Consider the following 25909-nt stretch of genomic DNA (forward strand, 5'->3'; position numbering starts at 1 on the left):
AAAGTCAAGCACTTTGTTTTCTTATTCGTCATATTTTTGTCACATGTGAGACGCTGGCAGCTCTACGTGTCCATTATCAACTTTTCCCTGCTTTGAGTCTATTTGTCCACACCAGAGGTCCTCTGATGGCATGAAATGAAAGAGTTCAGTAGGCCAGTGTGAAAACATACACACTCATGCAGGGGTTGAATTAACCCAGCAGGGTGTTAGCAAATGAGCAGCTTTCATGCTGCTTCCAGAAGCTGCTGCTGTCTCTCTTCATCTCCAGCCCTCCTTTCTTCTCCTAATTGGGAAAACGACACTGGTTCCTGGTTTCTGAATGAAGGGAATGTAACCGGTACTCTGAACCAGGTGTGTGTTTTACCTTTGATGTTTCCATAACCGAGCTGCAGCAGAAGCGTGACTGAAGGATGGGTCGGTTTATTAACCGTTTATTTTCCCAGATGGTCCCCAGTTTCTTGTAATGTGCTGCTGTGAGGGAGCCATGGCTTTAGCAGGAAGGTCAACTCTGTGCATGGGAGAGAGAGAAGGAAACCTCCAGGGATCATATACAAGATGGAAATCTAAACACTTCTCTGCAGTACTTTGGTACAGAAACCTCTAAAGGTGCAATAAAAAAGAAAAAAAACAGACTTTTGCTGACTCCTTCAGGAAAAAAATGGCCAAACGTCATGGCTGATATGCTTGTATATAATTTATAGTCTGAAAAATAATTTTATCATTATTCTACAAATAGTCTTTTCTGATTTGTGTGCTTGGGTAAAAGTTCCTTCAGTCCAAAACTGGGGTGAACTTTGACCTCTTTCACATTGTCCACAGGTTGCAAGTTTGCACTCCTTTAATTTTAATGCGGTTAGATCTACATTACTTATTAATGTACGTATTATATGTGTCACGGACCCGGATCTGGAGGACTCGGGGGTCCGTGAGCAGGATGGATTATTATTATTATTATTATTAGTGTTGTTGTTATTTGGGGATGTGTGTTTTTCTGCACTATGCTGTGTTCGGGTTTCCACTCATATGTAGAGGCAGGGTGTGTACATGTGTGGCTGGAGGATGGAGAACAGCCACATGCAGGCCTGATGGGTGTGGCCCTGCAGGAGGACTGGCCACACCTGAAGTTCCTGCCACACACCTGTTGGTGATCAGGGCTCGTCGGGGGAGCTACTTAGGAAAGTGTTGGAGCTCCCACGGTGCGGGATCATTAAGCTAAGACTCCAAGTCAGTGTGTAGCAGTAGGAAGTGTGGATCGTGTGCGCGCGCGGGTTCAGTGTTTAATGGCTGCTTCTGTATTGTCCTGCAGGTGGAACGAGGGACCAGAAGGGCAGCACGCACAGGGTGTGCAGAAACACTACTGCCGGGAGCACGAGCACGGACGTCGGAGGGGAACACACATATGGGAGTCTAGGGAGCAAAGGGGATTTATTGGGCATCTGTTACCTTCACTGTAAATAAAGTGCACTGTTTCCATCGCAGAGTCTGCGTTTTGGGTCCTCATTCCCCCCATAGCCCCACGGTCTGCCAGCCAGACCGTGACAATATGTGGCTCATGTGACAAATAATCCAGAAAATATTTACTGGTATGCTTTAAAGAATTAGAATTTCAAAATAAGAGCATTCTGTTTAGCTTTTTTAAACTTCTTATTGTCAAATATTTTGTCTCTTCAGCTTTTTTTAGCCACACCTGTTGAGTAGCAAACAACAAACTCAGCAGACAACAGTAAAAAGACCTCTGAATTTCTTCCAGGCTGTGTAAAGTCTTTCAGTTTATTAATGGAAGATAAATATGCTTTGAAAAATGCAAAATCTTACAACTTAAGCCTCACCAGACAATGCAAGAAGACAATAACTGGCAACAGCAACAATCATACTGCAATTTTCTCCAGAAGCTGCACAGTCTAATCTTTAAAACTAGCCTAATTTTCAAACATGTTTCCTGGTTTTTATATTTTTAACAAAGTGGGAAAATATCAGATTATAATAATAACATTTAAAAAGTTTAAAACCTTCAGCACCAGTTATCAAAAGCTTTAAGTGTACAGTATATGTACATATATTTATGTATATTTGAGTCTGTATATATCTGTGTGGATTAGGGAAAAATCAAATAACCAACCAAAAATCCAAGATAAATTAAAACTTGCACCCAATTTTTGTTTTTTTAAAGTCATTAAAGAGGTGTGCTGTACAATCATTCCACCCTGTCAAAACAGACAGTTTAAAGAAATTATTAAAAGCCCCAAATTACCAAAACCTTCATGCCTTTGATGAGTGTAAGTAAACTTCAGGTCTTCACAGTGCAGTTTTCATGCTCTAGTGAACGTTTGCCAAAAAATTCAAAGTTTAGCTGGAGGCTAAAGGTGTCGGTGGCAGTAATAAGGTTTTAGAAACCAGTCGGCTCATTGAAACTTTATTTTATAAGCTGCAATATTACACATCAGAACCCGATAGTAAAACCAGAATTGTAATGGCTCAGATGATTCCAAACACTAGAAATCTTTCCCCCACAGGAACGCTTTTCTGTTCTTCTTGGCTCCAGAAATGGTGTCCTCATTGTTTTGTTAGGACAAGTGGTCACTGGAGGGTATTGGCTTCTCACCAGAACTTTCTGCCTTTATTTCCCTTCGACTGAAAAGCACAAACTTTGAGGGGAAACATACTAAAGTGATTACACTCAGAGCCGAGGCCAAAATGTGGAAAATGGAGCCCAGAGTAATTCAGGCTTGCTCATTACCCATAATCTCCTGCTGATTACTGCTTTGTTTGTGTACCTGCGACTTGGATACCTGAATTATAGGTCTTCTAATGATCACTGAATTTATACGCGAGCCTTGCTCAGCTCTCCTCAGCACGTGATCGGCCTTTTTTCCCTTTCCCTCCTTTTTTACGTTGAGGATCAGGGTTGCGATTTGTGTTCAGGTGTCTCCGATTTCTTCACCTTCATGCTCCAACACCCGCTCTGATCACTCTCCAGACATCATTAAAGTGAATAAATTTCCTGATCTCCGGATCTAGTCCTTGAATTATTTCTCGTGTTCATATCGTGTGTGATTATTGCTCAGTGACACCAGATGCTGACCCAGAGCTATGTTACCCTTCTGTAGGTCTGAGAAGAATGTAGACAGCCCCCCCCCCCCCCCCCCCCCCCACTCCTCAGATTCTTTAATTTCACTTTAAAGATGATGACTTGTATTAAGACTCATGAAGATGCACTGAACTATAATCTCCACCAGTTTTAAAAACCGCCAAGCTGCATCTGTCCCAACTTCAGCTCTCAAAGTGTTTCTTACTGTTTAACATTTCCTGTCTTCGCTGTGAGCCGTCGCTTGTTTGAAGCGGTTTCTTTGCTGTCTGCAAACTCTGCTGCTCGTTTCAAATTTATAAGTGCGCCTTATTGGACTTGTTGCTGTGTGTGCATGTTGTTCATTAAGACATCAAAATGCTTTACAGTTCATTGCTCTTTTACACTGCCCGCTGGAGCCGGAGCTGTAATTCCAGTTAGTTAGGGATCAGATGGAGGTCACCGCTGGCCTGTTGGGGGGTTTGCAGTGCACCACACGTCCATCAGACCTCTCTGGACTACATTACAGCTTTTATCCTCACTAATGGGATCTCTTGGTGGGGAATCCCAAGGGTGGTGGGGATTAAGATACCTGGCCATGTGGGGCACAGCAAATATGTTGCACATGCTCAGACTTCTTCTCCTGCTGCTGCTCTAACCTAAACATCTTCTGGATACACAAAAGTGGAAGGGGAATTACGTGCTCACACCCAGATTGTTAGGGATCTATCTTACATGCAGCCTCTCCTTGCACATTTGCAGCATTTCTGCCTTTCCACACCTCTGACTCCTTGTGCAAGTCGCTGAGAGAGTATCAGATGATGGAACGCTGGGACACCATCTGAATGTTAATTTTCTACTCTGTTTGACTTGAGTGACATTGTTGTATGTGTTCTGGGGTTTCCCAGCAATCCAGGCAGGGAGGAAGAAAGAGGACAGAGTGAGAAAAACTTAACTTGGAGGACAAATAAAGTGTTGAGGCGAAAAAAGCTGTGAAGGAGGAGACCGGCTGAGAAAATCATCCCTTTTATCGAGATATTGCAACAGAGCAGGAATTGTTCCTCTCAGCTTGTCTCTGTCCTCTTTTGTGTATCTTAAACCTTCATCACGCTCAGTCGCTACAGTCTGTGTGAGTCACGACTTAACGCCCCATCTGTGGTTCACATGGCGTCTGGGCGACTCTTTAAAAGCAACAACACAGCTCAGTAATTCTCCACCTCCTCCTTCAGCGTGTTTGTTTCCATGTTGTTCATCAAATGGTTGATGAGAAGGTTGTGTGTCAATGACAGCAGCCAGTTATAATAAAGCATACTGTAGCACGTAGCTCGCGGTGCTTTCACACACTCCTTGTTTTGTGTTGAAACAGCGCGCTCATGCCCGTAACCCTGCTGGGCTGCACAGATCATCAGACTCACACCACCCTGCAGCAGCAGCAGCAGCAGCAGAGGCGCTCTGGTGCTGAGAGCAACAACAAAGAAAGGTCAGGTGGAGTCCATTGTTACAGAGCAGCAGGTTCACACTATTTGCGGTGCCCTGACTCACCCACTATTTCCATATTTTTGTTTCATATACAGGAAGAGACAGATAAGATACAGACGGGAAACAGCGTGCAGACCCTGCAGAGCGATCGCTGCACAGTCTCACTTTTGAACTTTAATCATAGCAGCTTTAGAGCAGAGCTGGAACTACTATTTACTATCAGTCAATCTGCTGAGGCTGTACTTGAATTGCTGTTAAAGTGTAAACATGCAAAGCATGGAAATGGTGCATGACAGAATACTTGATCCACAGGTTGGCTGTGGATTAGTGAAGTCTAAGTAGCATCTAATAAATGTTTATGCTGCTTATGAATATTATTCAAAAGAGGGGTTAAGAGCTTATTACGCTGCTTTTATAAACATCTTTTTTGAAAGAAAGTGTATTTACATATAAACCGGCCACTTTGTTAGTTACAGCTTGTTAGTATCTAGTTGTCTTCAGAGCTGCTTTAATTGTCCGTGCTGCCATGTAATGATTAAAGATTTGTGTTAACGAGCAGTGGAACAGGCGTGCCTAATGAATGAAGATGTTTCAGATAAAAGCACAAGAACATCTTCTTTGTGTTGAAATCACTGTTGATTACAGTATTATATGCTCTTGTCCCTGAGCTTTTTTTGTTTTTACAGCTCTCTTCTGTTTCATTTCTCTGTTGTATGGAAGTGACACAATGTAAAACAAAAAGAGCGAGAGAGCGAGAGAAATAAAATGAAGCATATAATGCCCATTTATAACTATATTTACCATTCCGTCTGCAAGTTACTTCTTATATTGTCCAATTCAAACCTGAAAAATAATTGGGAAGTTGAAGGAAGAAATTTACACTTTATTCTGCTGAACAACTTTAAAAAAAACAATCTTCGAGTCGCATCTGTGAACGATCCAATTACCGCTATGTTGTATTTACAAGGTAGAAAGACTGGTTTGTGGTTTCAGTGTTGCTGATTCATAGCAGTAGGACAGGGAGTGACACATTGTTCGCTAGAGTCAACCTTAAACTACAAATGCAACAATCAGCTGTGAAACAGGGTGCTAAGAATACCACAAAGTCTAAATAAAGTTTTTATGAGCCGTTTTAAATATAATACTCGTAAAGTGTGCTTTTTTTCACCTAATGTTGGGGACCTAATGACGACACGGTTCAGGTTACATCCTTTGTGCTTTGTATGTGTCCCCGGGGGGAATGACGGGGTTGCTGTGGGTGACTTGGCGGCTGAATGGAGTTGCTTTGGTTTTACAGCAGAGTTGGTGAACTGCTGCTCTTTAAGTTGACAGTCATTCAACACGCTGCCAAGTCACAGACTCATGATTCAGAAACACCTTCTGGCTCCAGAGGCCCTGCATTAGAAGAGAGGGTAACGACAACACAAACCCTGTACCCAGCGCAGAGCGGAGCTTCAGAGAGACGTAATGCAGCCTTTACATAATGAGTAACAAGAAACAAAATATATACACTGATTAAATTAAAGGAGGAACCCAGAGGAACTTTATTGAAACCATAGTTTGTTTATTTATGTGGACTCTGTGTCATGACTTTTTCTGAAGATTAGGTTAGTTTACCCACAAACCCTGAGGCACATTTACACAATACAGGATAATAATGGGAAGCTAGAGAAAGCCAAAAAGCTTTAATCTCTTCTCAAATTTCTGTTTATGGTCAATGTTAAGGTTCAAACCTGCTTTTATAGGCTTTAGCCCTGTTGCACAGTAAATCAGTATCAGAGTGGGGTTTTTTTTTATGCAAATGTATACCTGTTATAGGCTACATAACACAGACTGTATATAAAAGATGGTCATAGCTCCTAGGTCTGAAAAGTAAAGCCACCAAGGAAAAGCATGAAACCTGCAATTTTTCTAATGAACAGTAGGGGGCAACTGATCCACATGAGTAACGTAACCTCAGTAGCCATGTTACCAATAAGTTTGTGATCTCAGTTATTACTTTCAAATCCTAATGGATGTAACATGGTATGTATTTTAGTCAAAGAGGAGGGTATCCTTATGGCGTAGCTGTCTTGTGATTGGCAACTCGGCTGGGCGAAAATCCTCCACAGTCTATCTTGAGTTGGCTGCTTTCGCAAAAACTACTAGGGTCAAAATTATTAGCCCACCTGATACTAATAGTCAACTGTGTATCTTATTTCTTGATAACACCCGGAAGTTGTTTGTTGTAGTTTTCAGTAAGTCTCCCAGTGCCTCCTGAGCAATTCCAGTCTGTTCTTTATGGTGGCCCCTAGAGACAAAGCACATACAAACTCCAAAACATGTACAAACCCTGAAGCACGTACAAACTCCAAAACACCACTGAAGTCCTTCAGGACACTAGGGGCAGTGTTGAGCTTGATGTGCAAAATAAACGGCAAGTTTGTTGCAAACACATGGAGTTGGATAAAACACCTGCAAAGATAGAACAACCACGCTTTATAAGAAAGGATAATGTGCAAACTGTTGTTCGTTTAATGTTTTTTAATTACTATGAACGCTTGCTTTATGGTGGAGTGAAATCTGACGTCAGCTAACAGTCAGTGTGCTTTGCTCAGAGAGAAGCTCAACACTGCCCCTAGTGTCCTGGAGCACTTCGGTTGTGTCTTGGAGTTTGCACGTGCTTCAGAGTTTGTACGGTATGTGTTTTGTCTCTAGGGGCCACCGTAGTTCTTCAGTGAATCTCTCAAGCTGAACACACTTCAAATATGCTTCACATTTCTTGAGGTTGTCCTTAGGATACTCCAGTCTGGCTTAAAGGTGTTTCTTCTGCAGAACTGGAGTTTTTCTTGGTCTCTAACCTCGCAGTACGTTACTGTGCACGCTTCCAAAGATTTTCTTCTTTCAGACCACAGTCCCAGACTTGGCTAAGTCATTCACAAGTGTCTTGGCAGTTGTTCCGGGGTCTTTAGTACCATCTCTCAGTAGTTGTCTTCCCAGAATCTTCGTACCTCTGCCAGGCTTGTTCTTTACTGTTTGTCTCTCTTTGAATTTTTTAATGATACTTCTCACTCCAGTTCTTAATACGTGGAAATGCTGTGATAACTTTGGATATCCATCTCCTGCTTTGTAGCATCAACAGTTCTGTTTCTCAAGTCTAAACTGATTTATTTTGGTTTTGGCATGCTTATTTTTTTTGGAGTGACAGCTCAAACCCTTGAAGACCCTGGAAGATAACCCTCAATTCTAACTTGATTTCTACAAGCTTTGAGCATTGCAAGTCAAAGCACATCATTGCACAGCAGTAGTTTGTGCATTTGCTCAATAAAAAACTAAATTTTTGTTTTTTTCTGAAATAATTCTGCTGTTGTGTGTAATTAGAAATAGTTTATGTTTTCTATCTAAATGCTTTGAAAGAAAACACATGGGGAAAAATCTGACAAAAATGTGCATGGTGGTGGCTAATAATTTTGTCCTCATTGCGTGCATCAGCGAGCTGTCATCATGCATTTCCATTGGTCTTATGAATGTACATCACATTGCACAAGTGCTCCCCAGCCAGTGCGCTTACTCAACGCATCAGGAAACCATTATTGTGCGGCACAAACCATAGAAAAAAATTGGTTACAGAGGGCATGCCATTTTTTATGAGAAAGGGCCCTCAGTCAGAAACACTCATCATTCCTGCATCCAGTGCACTGTTCACAGCAACACTTTCACCCGCCAGTGGGTGATTAGGCCTGTGTTTTATAGACGGGCTGTGCACCCAATTCACATCGGTGTTGACCACACTGAACACACAAAGATGAAGAAAACAAAACAACAAATATTTTTTTTATTACTTTTTATTACTAATTTTGTGGCCAAGCAGTGAAGCCCTTCTTCTATCGTTTCTTCTTCCTGCCATTGGAGTCTATAACAGCTCATGAATCCTGATGTAACCATTGAAAGCTTGGCCCACTGACTGTGGATACTCCCTGACTCTTTTCACCGAGTTTCATGTCTGCACCTCTAGCACAAGCGTTTTGAAGTAAAACTATACCAAGTTTGATTCCTTGGATCAACCTGAGATCAGGGTTTTGTTTCTAATTTATGTAATTAAAAAAAAATCTGAATATTTAGGTCACAAATTTGTTCTAGCATTGGACATCTACAAACCTTATTTTTTTTGCCTGCTAACTGGATGTCCTGAAACATCCTCAGCAGAAAAGTGATGGAGCTGGTTTTGGACGACCTCAGAAGAGGCTTTCCAAGTCATACACCAAGCTTTGGTGTCACTACATGCTGAGATATGACCTAGCTTTCTTCTTCATTTGGCTGTAACAGACAAACGGATTTGAAAATCTGAAATCCTGTTAGCGTTTGTGAGACTCTATGGCCTGTAAAAGTTTATAAAAATGTACTACATTTTATAAAACATTACAGACTTAAAACAAGACCATACAATATAAAGGTCTTTAAATGATAATATTCAGTTATGGGACAGCTGTTGCTTGGTGTCTCTCTTTTTTCCTCTTTTATAATTGCTTTAATATGTGGTATAGTACATTACAGCATCGTCAGCTGTCAGTATGCGTTAGAGTTCAGTATGGATTATGAGACAACGGTCCCCTGGGCACAGTCAGACTCAGCCTACAGAGGAACAAACAGGATGTGTGCATCCTGTAGTTGATCCTACTGGTCTTTTTTGGAGCTTTTTGTGTCTCTGCGGTTATTTTTGCTTCCTTTTACTGTCATTTATTCTTTTTGTTGTTGTGTGCATTGTTTCTGGTCTCATTTGTGTTGTTTTGCATTACTTTCTGTTATAATATCAGGCCCTGTGCCTCCTTGAGCCCAGGGCCTGTGCCAGGTAAAAATCCAGCTGAGTAATGTCTCAGTCTAGTGCATTAGACAGGTCTATTTATCATGCTAACAGTTTACATCTGCATCCTTGTCCGTGTAGTTAATGCAATAATGAAGCCATTTACAAATTGTGAACAGACACATGTTGCAGACACATCAATAGAAAAATAAAGACCCCAGCTTTGTGTAAATGTATACCACAGTGCATTTAGGTCCAAGTGTCAGTGGGAGCAGGTCTTGGCTGAGTAACAGTGTTACTAATCTGGATCTAAAGGGGAGTTGAACATGAGGACACACAGCTGCAGCCCAGCCTTCTCTTAGCTGAGATCAGGCCTTGGCCACCTTGGCTGCCTCGTGCGTGTGTCTCTTTTTCAGTGCGATTTCAGACTGTTGTCACCCTTCCCACTGCCTGCTCCGTGCCTTCAGACATTCAGGCCTTGCATGCTTTTGGGAAAAACAGGAACAATTAGTGTGAGATGTCAGAGGAGTTTCATCAGTGGGAGTGGGGTGGTGGGAGGTATCAAAGTGATTATCATGGGTTGTAATTTTTCACAGGATTGCACAATAGTCACTTACATAACAATTAGAGAGTGAGATAATTGTGAACAGTGGAAACTAAAATGTTTCATGGGTTCAGAAGAGGAGAATAAAATAGAGGAACAGGTAGACACGACTGCAGGCAGCGCCGATTAACTGCACACACTGGTTTTGGTGATACAGGACATCCCCGCCAACTGGATCTCCGGTGTTTTCTCCAACTTTTCTTTGGCTCGGAGTGTTTTGGATCCCGTCACATTATTATAAACAGACACGGTTTAGGAAAAGCTTTTGTGATCGCCACAAATCAAAGGACTCTGAGCTGTTTGTTCTTCTAGCTTCGTATAATCTTTAGATAAGTTTACAATTAAACAGTTGTCGCTGGAATGTTTTGCAATTGCACTGATGTCTCTTTGGAGCTGTAAATCTGTTGCACCTCCTGTCTGCTGGATTTATAGACCAGAGTCAGCTTTGGATTAAAAGTTGGTCAAAGCCAAAAACAAAGCTCCAGCTGTGCACAAAGGAGAGATGTGCCCATGCTGGAATCTAATTATCAGCTGCATTTTCTTCATGAATCTGTCTGCAGCTGAAAGGAGTACAGGTTTGGGGGACAAAACACTGAGTCAAAGCTTTTGGCTGGTCTGCGCAGAGAGTATTATTCTCAGGAAAATGAGCTCCACTGTGTTCAGAGGTCTGTTACAGACACTTTGTTCATGTGTTTTATGCAGTGTTTAAGGATGAAACTGTGGGTGTGTAGTTGCCCTGAGCACTTGGACAGCTCTGAAGCCCAGTCTGCGGCTTCCCCATTCAAAGCTCACTGGGACAAGTAATGGACGGCCTTGTTATTCCCAGGCAAGCAGGAAAAGGCTCCAGTAAAAAAAAAAAAAATGAAATGCACAGCCAAACCTCAGTGAATTCCTGATGAAGGAAAGAATGCGGCAGAAGAAGCCACGTTCTTGTCCTTCTTAGACTGTTTTTCAGCGTTCTCACTTTTGGCTTGCACAGCTCTGCTCATTCACTTGCACAGCTCTGGCATAGTCATGACCATAAAAATCCTTTGGCGGTGGGAGGAGAGAGGTGAGCGGTGAAAAAAATGCTTTAATTTCAGTGAGAGCAAGCCCAACACATGCACTGGTAATTAAGTTCTTGTTAGGAACTTTAATTTGCTCGGTAGAGACAATGATTGGGGTTTGTCTGGCTCTTGAATCCAGCCCAGTGGGGTTTTTTTTTCATTCACAGAGAAGTTGTTCAGTATTTTGTCAAGGAAGTGATCTTGACAGCCGTTACCATCATGAATTTGGAGTTGATTAAACAAAGCGAAATAACAGAATTATAGAAGAAACGTACAATAAAAGAACAGCAGCTTTTTCAGTGAAGAGGGGGAAATGCCAAGTGTATTAAAAGGCCAGAGGGCAACTTGCACCAGTGTGATGGAATAAAAATAAAAGATTTTTTAAAAAAAATGCTTGTGTGAATAATGCATGTTGTATAAAGTGCTTTGAGTGCTCAGAGACAATAGAAAAGCACTATGTAAGAACCGTTTACCACTAGCTTTCTGGGACGTTAGTTTATTTAAGTGAAAGAAATGTCTACATGCAGTAGGTACTTTCAGCTGTTCCCTTATTATCAGATGGATCTGCATATTTGATTTTACACCAAATGCCCCCCTACGCCAATGCATCCATCCCTCCCATTTATCTGGGCTTGGAAGCAACACTAGGAGAATCGCTGAGGTCAGGTCTGTGTCTTCTCCTGGAATAGAGCCAGGGCTCTTTCAGGTGTAAGATGAATGTGTTATTCATTATTATCTGCATTACGATAACAATCAGTGTTATCTGAGAGTAACTCCTCTGTGTGGATATAAATGCAGCAGTTATCTGTGTTTAAAACTGACTTGTAACTCAGTTTTAAGTAGATGATTGCTCTTGAATGAGGGATAGACATTCTTTCTAAAATTATTTATGCTTTTCTGAAGTTACTTTAAGATTTTCTGGTATGTGATTTAGTGAAGCAAACTCTGAAACTAGTTTAGCTGGTGACCTTCAGTCCTGACTGTTTTACAAGCATGAACTGCTTTATTTCTAAAAGGTGCTGTTGTGTGTTGTGTTTGGTGGGCTTGAGTAAACACACACACACACACACACACACACACACACACACACACACACACACACACACACACACACACACACACACACACACACACACACTCCCTGGATTCCTCTCCTCAGTCAAAACTCCACACAGTGGTCGTTATCAGGGCTTCTTAGTTTCCCAGCAACCGCACAGTTCTCGTGGGTGGGCTCTTTGTGAGTTCTTCAGAGTGGAGAACTGTGGCGATAACATTCCAGAATGTCGCAGAACATTCCATTCAGGACTCAGGTACCCCTCCACCACCACCACCCAGCCTCAGGCTTGACTCAGTGGATGTAACTGTCCACTACATGATGCAAGACTGGAAAACATCACGTTATTGTTTCTGTTTTTTTAAGACATGTTACTGTGTGAGACATGTAAACCTTTTCTCTAGTCTCCAATAAAAGCTTCAGTAAAATAACACTGAATTAAAATTGAATCACAATCAACAGGCACTATGAAAAACACCAAAATTGTTTAGGAATTACAGCCATTTTTATACAGGACCACACTCAGCTACCTTGTTGTTTCGTGACAAATGAAGCAGACATAATATACAAAGTTTATTAATAGTGTTTAATTTCTGTTTTGTAGCTTTTGTAATTTTAAATATGAGGACAAAAGAGATATGAGTGTAAGTGGAGGAGGTCAAAGAGACAGCAAAAGTTTTAGCAAGTCATCAGTCTGGTGCATTCTTAGGAAGAACGAATGCTCTGGCCACCTCAGCTACAACAAAAGGCCCAAAGGACCACAGAAAACAACTAAAGTGCATGATGGCAGAATTATTTCCATGGTTAAGAAAAACAGCTTCACAACATCAAAGGTAAAAACAGTCTAGAGGAAGTTAGGTATCACTGTCAAGGTCTACAATCAAGAGTTGCGTTTACAAATACAAGGTGCAAACCACCGGTTACACTGAAGAACAGAAAAGGGCGGATTAGACTTCACCAGAAAACATCTAGAAGGGCCTGCACACCAAAATCCAATTTTTAGTCAGATGAAACCAAAGTATACTTGCACCAGAATTATGGGAATGATTCAAGACATATCACAAAGTGTACGACATCTTCTGTCAAACATGGTGGATAGAGTGTCATGCCATGGACATGTATGACTGCAGACAGAAGCAGAGGGATGTACTGACACCGATTCACGGTGCAAGTGGATAACGACCCAAAGGAAGCTGCAAAAGCAAGAAAACAAATGAGATATTCTTCAATGGTCAGTCACCTGATCTCAGCTCAACAGAGCAGCTTTTCAGTGAATGCAGAAAGAAGCACCAACAGCAACTAAAAACTGTCTTTTTCCAACAAATTAATGGCCTAACTGTATATGACATTTTCTATATTTACAACACATGCTTGTGTTTTCAAAACAGTCCACCAATTAGCACTGTTAGCATCTAAGAAGCTAAAGAAGTAGCGATGTCCATCTACTACTGGATACGCAAATTAGTTAGTTCTAACACTTTCCCACTGCAAAGCTTAAAAGTTGTTTTTTTTAGCTTGTTTCTATGTCCTTTATCAATCTATGCAGCCTTAATTAACATAATTAATCATGTTAGTGAATCAAAGGAGCCCATGCATGCTTTACTCTTTGTAAACTTACTCATAAACAGTGCATAAAAAAGATTATTTATCTATTATCCATAGGCCTGAAGCTTTTTACCAAGACTGATTATACACAAATTGGTGATACTTGTTAAAGAATATCAAATATAATAAATTAAACTCAAAGGAGCTCATTTGGTGCTCCTGGTTACAAGTTTAGTTTCATGGAAACTTAAGCCGGTTTTCAGGGCAGGTAGGCAGAGATCTGAAGGAATATCACGCTACTCAGAGGGTCAAGTGAGGACATGCAGGTGGATCAGAGGGTATTTTTAGCAGCAAACTCATCAGTGAAACTCTGCTGCGCCTGTGCCTGCACGAGAGATCCACACAGCCAGAGTGTCAGTGGGAATGTTCACCCCGAGCCTGTAAATATTTGAGTGTGTTTACAGAGTGCTTCACACCAGACTTGTTCCTGCGCTCGAATAGCTTGAATGCTTTTTGTCTCCATCACCTCCGCAGAAACAGCTTTAGCTTTAGTGTGATCCATCTTTTGTGGTCAGATGGTCTGCAGTCGCCTGCACTGTGTTCCTGTCACAGACTCTTTTGATGATCTCTGGATATCCAGACTTTATTGGTGCGATGAAAGCTCCGCACTCAGTCGCCCTACTTGAGACACATGTTTGCATTTTGCACAGCATATCCACGCCTGTCTTTTCCTCCAGATACTTTCGCTGTTGTTGACAATTGACAATTCTGCATTAAGTCTGGTCTCACCAAATACCTCCAAAGATTGCCAGCATTCCTTTGTCCTTCTGGTATAAATTACCCAGATATTCAGCTCTTTGGTGCCTGCCACTCTTGAGTTTTATCAAATATTCTAGGAGCGATCTTTTAATTTTGCTTGGAGATAGCTAAGCTGAAAGCACAACTTATTTACTTGTTTTTAGGGTCAGGGTTTGTTCAGGGTTAAGATAAAACAAAAACAAAAAAGTGTTTTCTCGTGACGCAGCAACAACTAATGCAGCAACAATCTGGGAGGCGATTTTATAATGATTAGTGGATTTATTTTCATCATTTTTGCTCCCACCATCACTTGTAACTTGATTAAACAAACAGATGCCCTTCTTCTTTCCATATATCCAGTTCAAAGGCTGTTAAAGGAGGCCTGAAATCGAGAGCCGGCTGTTTGGGATGACTTCCACACTCCCTTCCACACTCTCTGCCCAGAGTGGTTAGAGATATGAGGAGGCACACTTTCCTCGTCTCTCCTGACGGATTTCATCGCAGTCAGTTTGCATTCCTTACTTCTGTTTCTGCTAACTGTGTTTTTCCCCCTTTTTTTCTCCTTTCCTCTTACAGCTCGTGCAGCCAAAAAATGAAATGACATCATGCCGAGGGGAAGTCAGGCTGAATGCGTACCCACAAGGCCCTGCAGGAGAACCAGGGACTAATGGCAGGAAGGGTATCTGCTCAACAGGAGGATGAGGTAGTTATCAAAGAGGAAAATCTTACTTCTGAAAAGGTCATTGGTGGCACAGATGAAGCTTTTAGTGAAGTGGGAAGCGCAAGGACTGAAATATGGAAAATATCTGCTCTGTTTTGAACAGATGATGAGGAGAGACAGATGGGATGAAAAGGGAAGGAGTCAAGACGCAATAAATATATCTGGATGGAAAAAGGGGGCGGGGGGGATAAAACACTGAGGCACAGGCTGGAGGGGAGAAGTGGAGCACTCTTTCCTTTCACAGCCCTGCTCTGTAAACGAGCTGCTCTCTAATAAAGGCTCCAGTTTGTGTGTTTTCAAAGTGACAGGAGGGCCCAGCCGAGATCGTGTCAAGAGCATCAGGACTGTTATGAACAGTTCATTCTAAGGTTTTAAAGCTCGGGTAGTTTGTTTGAATTTGAAGCCAATTATCAGATTAAGGAGTGCAGAGAAAACCCTCTGATCCTGCTAATAAATCCCTCAATCTCTTAGACAGACTGTCGTGGGGCCCCCACAGCATGTCAGCTGAACGGTCACACATATCTTGATCTCTCGGCCCACCGTGCTGGCTCGATAATAGGAAAGGAGACTGCATGCTGGTTTATTTATTTCAGCCTGAAGTGCAGGTGAGGAGACATATGTTAGGAATGAACTCTGTTTGTACAGTATGGCGCTATTACAGGTTTTGACATGTGTTCAGTGCCACAGCACCACTCTCAAGAAAATTTAAAGTATGCATGCACACTGCTGTACTGAGCAATGAACTCTGCAGGCTGAATAAGCTCAGCTCGAACTGGTGGGAGTGACAAGATTTATTAGATAGCCCTATTCAAACACAGAATTATAGATAAAAGAAAAAAAAACTGACACTCATACTTTCATTTTCAGTGTCCTGTATTTGTTTTCTTCTCTTTCCTCTTCAGGCAGTGACAGACTAAGCACTGAATTCCCTTCACAGTGGTCAGGTGCAAAGAGGAGTGTAGAGTCAGGGCCTTTGTTTACTTAAATGAATCATCTTGGAAAGTGTGAGTGTGGGTCAGCGAGAGAGGTAGTTTTGAGAGCTCTGGGGTCAGCTGGGAGCTGAGCAGGGAGGTCACTGACCTTCAGGAGCCAAGCGTTAAAGACACAAACGTGAAGTTGAGGAAAAATACACCAGGAAACTATGTTAAACATCTGAGATATGTAATGTTTTGTGAATTTCCACAACTAGTCAACAAAAAATATTTTTTTTGTACTTTTTCTAAAATTAGCATTTAATGGATGGAGGAGAAAGTGCTCACTCATCTAAAAAGGACTTCATCCACACAGGTGAAATAGGTCTCATTTAAGGCGGACTCATCAATGCAACGGACCAATCAGAAAATAGTCAAGTTTTTCTAAGAAGTGGTTTCTGACTTTTTGAACTTTTTGACCAGTTACATCTTTTGTAATGAGTCCTTGTTTACTTGAGACCAGTTATCACAAGTAAATTAGAGTAAATCTTTCATGCCTGACTGTTTAATCTGAACAGCTTTTGGATGTGGCATTTGCAGTCTCCCAGTGTCTGTGTGGGTGCTCCACCTTCTTCCCACAGTCCACAGACATACATTTTAGGTTAATTTGTGATTCTATGTCTGTCTCTCTGTGTTAACACATCCACTAGACTGGTAATCTGTCCAGGTTGTACACACTCTATGACAGCTGGGCTACTAAATTCAATTTTATTTACATAGTACGAATTCACAACCACACTCACTTCAAGCTGCTTTATATTGTAAGGTAGACCCCAAAGTATTAGAGGGAAAACCCCAACAATCTGACCATTCCCTGTGAACTGCATTTGGTGAGAGTCTGAAGGAAAAATTCCTGTTAAACGGGAAGAAACCTCTGGCTGAACCATTTTCATTGAAGGAGCAGTCATCTGACACAACCGTTGAGGGTGACTCCTGGGGAAAGAGAAGAGCTGAAAAGAGAGCATAGAGAGAGGACAAAACTTAATGATATGTAGTAGTAAAACCTCCTCCCAAGGAGTCTGAGCCTATACCAGCATAACTAAGGGATGCTTCAGGGTTGCTTGATCCAGCCCTAACTATAATCTTTATCAAAAAGGAAAGTTTAAAGTTTGATCTTAAAAGTAGGAATTCAACTTGGGAGTTGGTTCCAATGGAAGGCCCAGTACTTCTAGAAACAGTAGGAACTTCAAGTAAGCCTGCTGGGATAATATGAAACTATGAGCTCTTTAAGACTTTGTATCTGATGAGGTTTTATTATCAGAGAGACATGAAAGGTACCTACCGCCCTGTGACCCTAAATTGGTTAAGAGGTTAAGAAAATGGATGGGTGGATGGTTGCATGGTATAGTATATATGCTGTGTTGGTCAAATAGCTCTTACATCTGGTCTGTGAAGGACCTGGTGCTTAGACAAAGAATTTCCACTGAAGTGAGGGTCCCACCTGGTGTCCATGTATGACAAGCATAATCTGTAACGTGGCGTTTGAGGTCTGCAATGCAGTGGGAAAAAAATCTGTCTTCTAACAAAGGCAGCAGTGTGTCAGCATCATTTGAGTCTCAGTCCAGGAATTTTCTTTCATGTGGAGCTGACGTGTTTCCCCCAAATAGCAAAAACATGAAACTCGGGCACTTTTACAGTCTAAAATATGCAAACTAGTCTAGAAACGTGTTTATTTTCACTCACCAGCACCCAAAGCTGGCAGCTTGGTTTCCAGGCTTTAGCCCTTTGTGACCTTTGACCAGAATCGGCAGGTACAGCTTAAAGAATTGAACTAATGCTGGCAAGCATAACAAATGGTTTCAGAAAGGAAAGATATATCACCACCATCTGTTTTTTTTTAACAGCTTCTTCCTTTAACTGAATATAGCGGCTGTTCCTTTTCCTAAATACTGAACCATGGACAAACTTTGAAACATGTGCTTAACAACGATCTGCTAATCAACCACATTACCAACAGGAGACAGGTGGGACACTGGGAGGCTTTTTATACACACTGATTTATGCAGGATAACAAACTGAGTAAATTGTACCAGAGAGTTTCAGTCATGTGTAATAAATTTGAATACAGCTGAACAAATACAGGCTATAAAAGCTTTTGGGGGAAATCAGGTTTTCTACTTCCTCTGAAGGGCATATTACTCTACTGTAATTAGAGGACCACTCTCACCCCAGCAACCAACTGTTTGAACTATTACCGTCAGGCCGACGGTACAGGTCACATAAAACCAGGACAAACAGATTCAGGGATAGCTTCTTTCCCAGAGCTATCACCGTAGTAAATAAGCACAAAAACAATTGAACCTATTCCATACCGTCACTGTCATTATATTATGCTGCTATTCATACTGTCATTATATTAATGCTGCTATCCTGTATATATTGTACATACTATTGTTTGAGTACTTACGATTGTTTTTTTTTGTACTTTTTATATTTTACATTTATATTTATTATTGAAACTTGCACCAAGGGAGTGGCACTCCAATTTCGTTGTACTCTGTACAATGACAATAAAGGCTATTCTATTCTATTCTATTCTATTCTATTCTATTCTATTCTATTCTAATTCTACTTTAGCTTTTGCTAACACACCTAGTAGCACACCTTTTTTCTTCAATTGAAGGATTTTTTTTTTCATATTTTGAAAGGTAAAATCACACCTTTTATCTTAGTCCACACACAGCACCTCCAAAGTTCACTGCTTGTATCACATTTATTTAATTTGCTTTAAGTGTAGAAGGTGAAAAGTTATCTGTGGAACTTCTAAAGTGGTGTAAAAATACAAACTATGATTGTTATTATTATGCTTTAGCTTTTGCAGAGATTTTGGGTAGCTGTAGAGTCTGTTGGTAGATTTTATCACTTGTGGTTAAACGATGGCCATAGTGGAGATGATACAACCTACTGACACGACCTTTGACACTGCACTCACACATTGTTTGCACACAAATTACCACCGGCTGCAGCAATCATCAAGGAGAGAAATAAAATCGTTCTTATTGAATTGCAGGAAACTGCAGAGCCAACAGTTTATATTTGATTGTGCATTCAACGTTTCATAAAAAATGCCTGATAATGTTAAATGATTGTGTATTAATTACTGCACTTAATAACAAAATTATGTACAGCTGGGCTGCATAATTACTGGTGGTTTATCTTTCTAATCATGCATGTAAACATTTGGCATGCAACATGTGCAGTGATGGTTGAAAATATAGATTTACAACAATATTATGATGGTATTTACAAGTTTTGATAGTATTTTATAGTACTTGCCTGTAATTTGCATGAAGGCCACCAACTTGTCTGCAAACAGTCACCAGCTACTCACCAAGCAGTAGTTGTGTTATTGTAGGGTCATTGCCTTACAATATAAAGCACCTTGAGGCAGCTGTTGTTATGATTTGGTGCTATATGAATAAAACTGAACTGAAATTGAACGGAAATAGTGGATCTGTAAAAAATGCTATCCGAACTGGAAACTGAGAGCATTAAAACCTGTACTGCAGTGCTACAGCCAACACATTTGAAAAAGTGCAACTTTTACTTTGAAAGAAAATGGTCTCCGTTTCCAGTTTGCATCGCATTTTTCACAGTTTCACAACCACTTGGAGAGTACTTGGGGAATGTTTGCAGAAAAGTGGGTAACTTCCGTTTGCTAGTGCCCAAAGCAATCACAGTGAGGTTTTTAAACCATCTTTGCAACCAATTTCACCTTGAAACTCCCGACAACCACTTGCCAACCAGACTGGGAGTACAGATTTGTGGTTGCCAGGGGATCACTGACTGGTCTCTAGGCCTGTCTGACTGGGGCCTGATCACTTGATAGTGTCACACGTCCAAAACAGCAGTTAGTTATTGTTGTGTGGTTAGCAGTCATGTGACTGAACAGAAATTACCCCTTTATTCCAGTCTTTGTAGTAAGCTAAGCTAACGGGTTGGTGTCTGGAAATCAATACTTTGCAGAGGGGTGTTAATCTCCTCATCTCCGCGCTGGCAGGAAAGCAAACAGTATTTTACATAATGTTTCTGGTAACATGTGCATCTTCTGCCCTGTTTAATTTGAGCAGAATGTTTTGTGAGGAACATTGAAAAGAACAGGACGGAAAGAGAGAAATTCCAGAGAGAAACATAAGCCAAGCTGCTTGGTGCCAAACACACACATGCGAACACACAAAACTTCTTGTGCTCGCTGCCTGTAGCACAGAGACAGGCAGTGATACCATCTTGCTTACAGAAATTGCATCAACACTTCTCTAGCTTTTTGCATGCTATCTTTCTTACCATCCTTCATATCTCAGAGGGAATATACCTTACACTCAATCTGTCAGCACCATAGTTCTCCCTGAGCACCAGCTGAATGTCTAATTACAGAGATGAGGAGCGGGTTGGGTAGGTGTTCTTCTCGGGTGACATTTGCTCTGAGGACAGCAGCGACAGACAGACTTCTGTCTTTGGTGGGAGATTCTTTGGCTTCCCTGAAAGCACCGTCTCTGTGACTGGGAGCTCTGTTTTCTGCAACAAGTCGTCGAATAGTGTCACTCCAGGGCTTCCCAAATTCCACAGGTTGACAGATTCGAAAGACCTCTGGAAATCAAGGTCAGAGGACGCGGTGAACTCTGCAGCTAACATGCCCTAACAGTCGTCTGCCTGCCAGCTAGAGTGTCTGAGTGCGCTGAAGTTGGTCTTCAAATTTATCTATCTTTTGGCACGCATGAAAAGTGTGATGCCAGGAACAAGATTTTTCTTGCTATGGTGTAGCTGTGGGCTACAAAGCTCAACACCAGACACTTATTATGATATGAAAATGAACACTTATATTCTGTGACTAAGTCGGTAGAGGAGAAACAGTAATCAGGAATGGTGATTCATGGAAGTGAATGTTAAGTCTTCATGTCACAACAGAGCTACACTAAAGATATTACAGTGGGGAGAGTGTTATGGAAAGAAACAGAAAGAGTTTTTCTAATAAAGGGAATTTCCCATTCCCTCCAAAACGACATATATAAACTATATGTCCAGTGAGACTTATATAATTTCCCCCATGCAACAAACAGAATGCTCACATATTTAATACTAAGTCATATAATTACATGTATAACAAAAACTTAAAAAGTAGGCTGCTTTTATTGGCGATTTATATACAGTTATGCTTGGCAGCTCACGTGCACTCACCATGGGCATGAAGTTTGAAGACCAGACTTTAAAAAAGTGGTGACACATCAGAATAACTGGTACTGACATGTTATTTTTTAAACTGATGATCTTGAAATCTGCAGTTGTTTAGAAATGGCTCAGCGAGACCTTCCAAGCACGTGTAAATCTACAGCTCTCCTTCTTATGTCTTCACTGAGGTCCTTGGACTTTCCCATTGTTCTGAGTTTTGGTTGATACAATGAGTGCTGTCAAACAAATCCTTTTTCATGCTGGCAAAGAGAAGCTATCAGTTGTGTTCAATCATGATCACCAATGAGACTCTAACAGGACAAGTTTAGAGATATTGTAGAACCTTCTGCACCACTTAAAAGATTTAAATTATTGTATGTATGTGACCCTGTGTGAATGAGACACAATCTAAAATAAACGTAAACTTATGCACACATTGTTTTTTAGAGTCATTAAAGATGCATGCTGTAAAAAGCCCCAAATTACCATGACATTCACGCCCACAATGAGTGCATGCAAATGTCTGACCAGAACTGAAAGCCTTAGGAGATTTACAATATGTACTGTCGCCAATATACTGCTTGCTCAAAGGGAGTTGTTTGATTTTTGGGGTTTTTGCTCTATTATTGTATTACAATATGAAGCACCTTGAGGCAACTGTTGTTGTGATTTGGTGTTATTTAGCTAAAATTGAATGAAATTGAATTGAACCGAAACTTTCTTGCTTTAAATTGAAATTTGTGGGCAGCCTGAGGAACATTCAGTAGAAAGATGATTTGTGATTTGACATTTATCATGTAAAACTTTTCATGTATTTTTTAAAAGAAGGAAAACTTTATAAACCGTTTAAAACCAGTACCATTCAGCACCATTCAGTCAAAAAGTCCGTTTAACTTTGTCTTATGATTAAACCTGTAAAACTACAGCGCGTGCTGCCCCTCGGCACCCTGGCAGGCGGGAAGTTGAGGGGCACTAGGACCGCGAGGCCGGCCGGTGCATGAAGAGAAAACACTTGTTTTCAGGCTCGAGGTTTTATTTGTGGCGCTCAGGCTGAGCAGAGCAGGTTTCACGGCACGCCCCGAGACTCGCTCCACACCTGGAGCTGCATGTGCACGCGCTGTAAAAGAGCCTATGAGATTTACCTGTCGGAGGTGGGAGAAAGTAGCTAACCTGTCAGCGCAGAGGTGGAGGACAACCTGGGGAAATGATCCCGAAGGAGTCGTCTGATGGGGAGGAGAACTTGACTGGGATGTAAACACGGACTATCGATCTGTAATCAGGAGGTAATAATGGGAGGCTTGGCTGAGAACTGCTGCTGTGTCTCTACTGGGACACATAAAGCGCTAAACTCGAGTTACATTCACATTTACGAATTATTTTTGTACGTGAACAATTTCCTGAATGAGGTGGTTGAAAGATTTTCTAAGAAGTTTTTTAAGCAAACTTTGAGCTACGGTCCATCTCACTGCAGCATATGATCTATATGGACTAGATCAGATGCTGATCGGGAAGTTTTCTGCAGGGTTTTAGATACTTGCCTTGGATGATTGTAGATATTTAAACTGTTCTAAATGACTTGTTGACCTATAATCAGCTAAACAAGTCTCTCACGAATGATAACCAGACATTTCAGGAACAAGGTAAAAGCTGAAATCAGTTTTTGGCAAGGTGATTTTTATATATGCTTTAAAAAATCTCATTGAGATTAAAAATCTTCTTTTCTGGAAAGACCTGGGGTCAGCAGAAAGGGCAACAAATATGATATAACAGCTCTATAAATATATTTTAAGTGTAAAAAAAGGAAATGGATTGTTTGTAATGTAGGACACAGCCATTTCTTTATCTTATCCTAACTGCTTACCAAAATAAGTAAAAACAAATCCAAACATCAGGACTCACTTCCTGTAAGGGCTAGACTTTGATATGCGATACAAAAACTGTTTGCACTTGGTCTACTCAAAGACACACCATGATCTCAGGTTACTGCAGTGGCCACAAAGCCACACCTTTCCCACCATCTTTCCTCCAGATTAATGTGTCTTTTCCCGTGTTTTCATCTTTATTTATTTTCTATCAAAATAGTTCTCTAAAACATTCAACATTAAACAAAAGGCTGTGAAAAGACAACTATTTCATTTATTTTACACCCTAAAACGTGGATTACACGTCTTCCCAGGCTGTTACCACTTTGAATGTCCTCACAGCTGCCATGGAAGGATATTTGTACTTTCCCAGCTTACAGGATCCCTTTGCTGCAGCTCTACCTCCGTTACAGTGCTTTATGGGGCAGCTCATAGGTGTGTGGACAGGCCCCACCCTGTCTTTAGTTAGGAGTAATGCTCTGTTCTGCTGCCCTGCCTGGACTTGTAGCCTTTTCACTTTTTTTACACACCTGCTCTCTTCGTGCCATGAGTGCCTGGGGATCCACAGTCTTTAAAGGGGATCAAGTGTCTGCTTATCCCTGCTAATCTGCCCTGAAAGCCCGAAAGCCTTGTGTACGCTGTAACATAGTTAATGTTTAATGAAAAATACCTCCTTACATCCGAGTGCCTTTAAAAACTCTCAAGTTTGTTAAAGAAGTTTAACAAACGTGAGTTTTTTAGAGCTTTTTTTTCTGACTCTTTCACTGACTTTTCTTTGTAATTTGTCATACATTAAACCACGTCTCTGCTTCCACTGGGCTGAAATCCCATTTTCCTGGTAATCTATATTGAAGGAACAAGAGGTTCATTGTTGCCTCTCCACACCACATGAAGTTCAGGCCTGCGTTGCAACATAAAACTTTCTAAGCTGACCTCACTTGTGGTGTGATTTACAATCAATAATCATCTGAAAACAAGTGCAGATTTATGAAGGGATTAGAGCTTGTGTATTTCTGGGGCATCTTGTTTGGGAATGTTTTCCACATTTGTCGTTCCTGTCAAACGTGCAGGAATCCATGCGATCTCAGAGATGCCTGATCATTTTCTGTGTCCTTTCAGTGTTTTCCATCACCACGATGACGCCGTCTGGGAGCTCCCTCCTGACTCACCTGTTTCTTCAGCTCCCCCTCACCTTCTCTCTCCTCCACCCTCCTCCAGCCCACGTCCCCACGCTGGTCCCTCACGCTCCGACGCCTCTCGCCCGCTCCCGCTTCAGTGCTTACGCTCAGCTGGATTTCACCACTCATTGCAACGCAAGTTGCTTCCACAGAGGAGAGCAGGAAGAGCAGCTCATGGAGAAACTGGCATTCGAGACCCTGTACGCCGACGGCTCGCGCACTCTCACCACGGTAGATGTGGAGGATGACGCAGAGTCAGGAGGAGCTCACCCTTCGCCCTGGAGAGTGAAGCCCAGGCGTGTGAGACGGCAGATCTATGGAGCGGATGGCCGCTTTAACATACAAGGTGACAACTTCCTGTTGGATTACCCCTTTTCCACAGCTGTGCGGATCTCCACCGGCTGCACCGGCGTTCTCGTGTCTCAGCGGCACGTCCTTACAGCTGCACACTGTGTGCATGATGGGAAGGATTATGTCAATGGGGCGCGAAGGCTCAGGGTGGGCTTCCTGATCCCTCCATCTATCAACGGCACAAAAACACACTTCACTTCTGCCAAGAAGCCTCTGGTCCACTGGGTGCGGGTGAGACGCACCCGTGTGCCAAAGGGCTGGATCCAGGGTCCTCAGGAGGTTAGCATGGAGTTCGATTATGCCCTGCTGGAGCTGCGTTGGCCTCACCGTCGTCCCTTCATGCGTCTCTCTGTGGCTCCGTCCTCTGACGATCTGGCAGGCCATCGTATCCACTTCTCCGGTTTCGACAGCGACAGGCCCGGGCAGCTCGTGTACAGGTTTTGTCCCGTGGAAGAAGAGTCCAATGACCTGATATATCAGCACTGCGATGCCCGACCTGGAGCCAGTGGCTCTGGAGTATACGGCCGAGTGTGGGACAACAACTTAGAGCGCTGGGAAAGGAAGGTCATCGGCATCTTCTCTGGACACCAGTGGCTGGAGATAGATGGCGAGAACCGGGATTACAATGTGGCCGTGCGCATCACTCCTTTAAAGTTCGCTCAGATCTGTTACTGGGTTCATGGAAACCGGCTAGACTGTGTCCAGGACTGAGAAAGACCAAAGGCAGGAGGTTTAAAGCAGAGCATGAAAAACACAATAAAGCTCAAAATGACTTTAAAAAAACACACACAGGGTCAAATATCTGATCCATTTCAACACTGAGTTATTTCTCTCCTGTCTTTAATTTGCTCCCTGTAACCTCTGGGCCTATTAAATAAACCAGCCTGTGAGATCATCAGAACGGCATCTTTTAATATGTTTTCACTCGCAGTCAGATTAATAAGTCAGTGTTTCCACAGCATTAACAGAAGCCACTTTTAACAAGAGGGGGAAAAAACACTGTAACTCATGTGTGTGTCAGTAGCTGCACATTATTTTCCTACTGTGGACAAATGTAATCCACCAAGGCTGTATTTGCATCTTTCCTGCTCTGGCTTTGGGGACTTGGTTTTTGGTATCTTGAGAGCAGAGACCGTTTGCTGTTCTTGGTCCGGACTGGAAACACAGAGTTTTGACTTTATTTTATTTTTAAAAAAATGCTTGGTATATTTTAATAAACAGAGATTTATAACTGTGTGTGTCCATAGTCTTGACTCTGGTTCAGGAGTGGTGCTGTGCTGCCCTCCTGTG

General features: G+C 41.8%; 1 protein-coding gene across 1 annotated transcript; it reads left to right on the top strand.

The window, feature by feature from the left end:
- The first annotated feature begins 22263 nt into the window (after nt 1-22263).
- prss23 (serine protease 23) lies at nt 22264-25858 on the top strand. The gene is made up of 2 exons (XM_080900493.1): nt 22264-22511; nt 24210-25858. Exon 2 carries the CDS (start codon nt 24227-24229, stop codon nt 25328-25330), a length of 1104 nt encoding a protein of 367 aa, XP_080756619.1. The 5' UTR covers nt 22264-22511; nt 24210-24226; the 3' UTR covers nt 25331-25858.
- Nucleotides 25859-25909: the final 51 nt, after the last annotated feature.

The sequence above is a fragment of the Rhamphochromis sp. 'chilingali' genome (genome assembly GCF_963969265.1).
Source record: "Rhamphochromis sp. 'chilingali' genome assembly, chromosome: 13".
NCBI lineage: Eukaryota > Metazoa > Chordata > Actinopteri > Cichliformes > Cichlidae > Rhamphochromis > Rhamphochromis sp. 'chilingali'.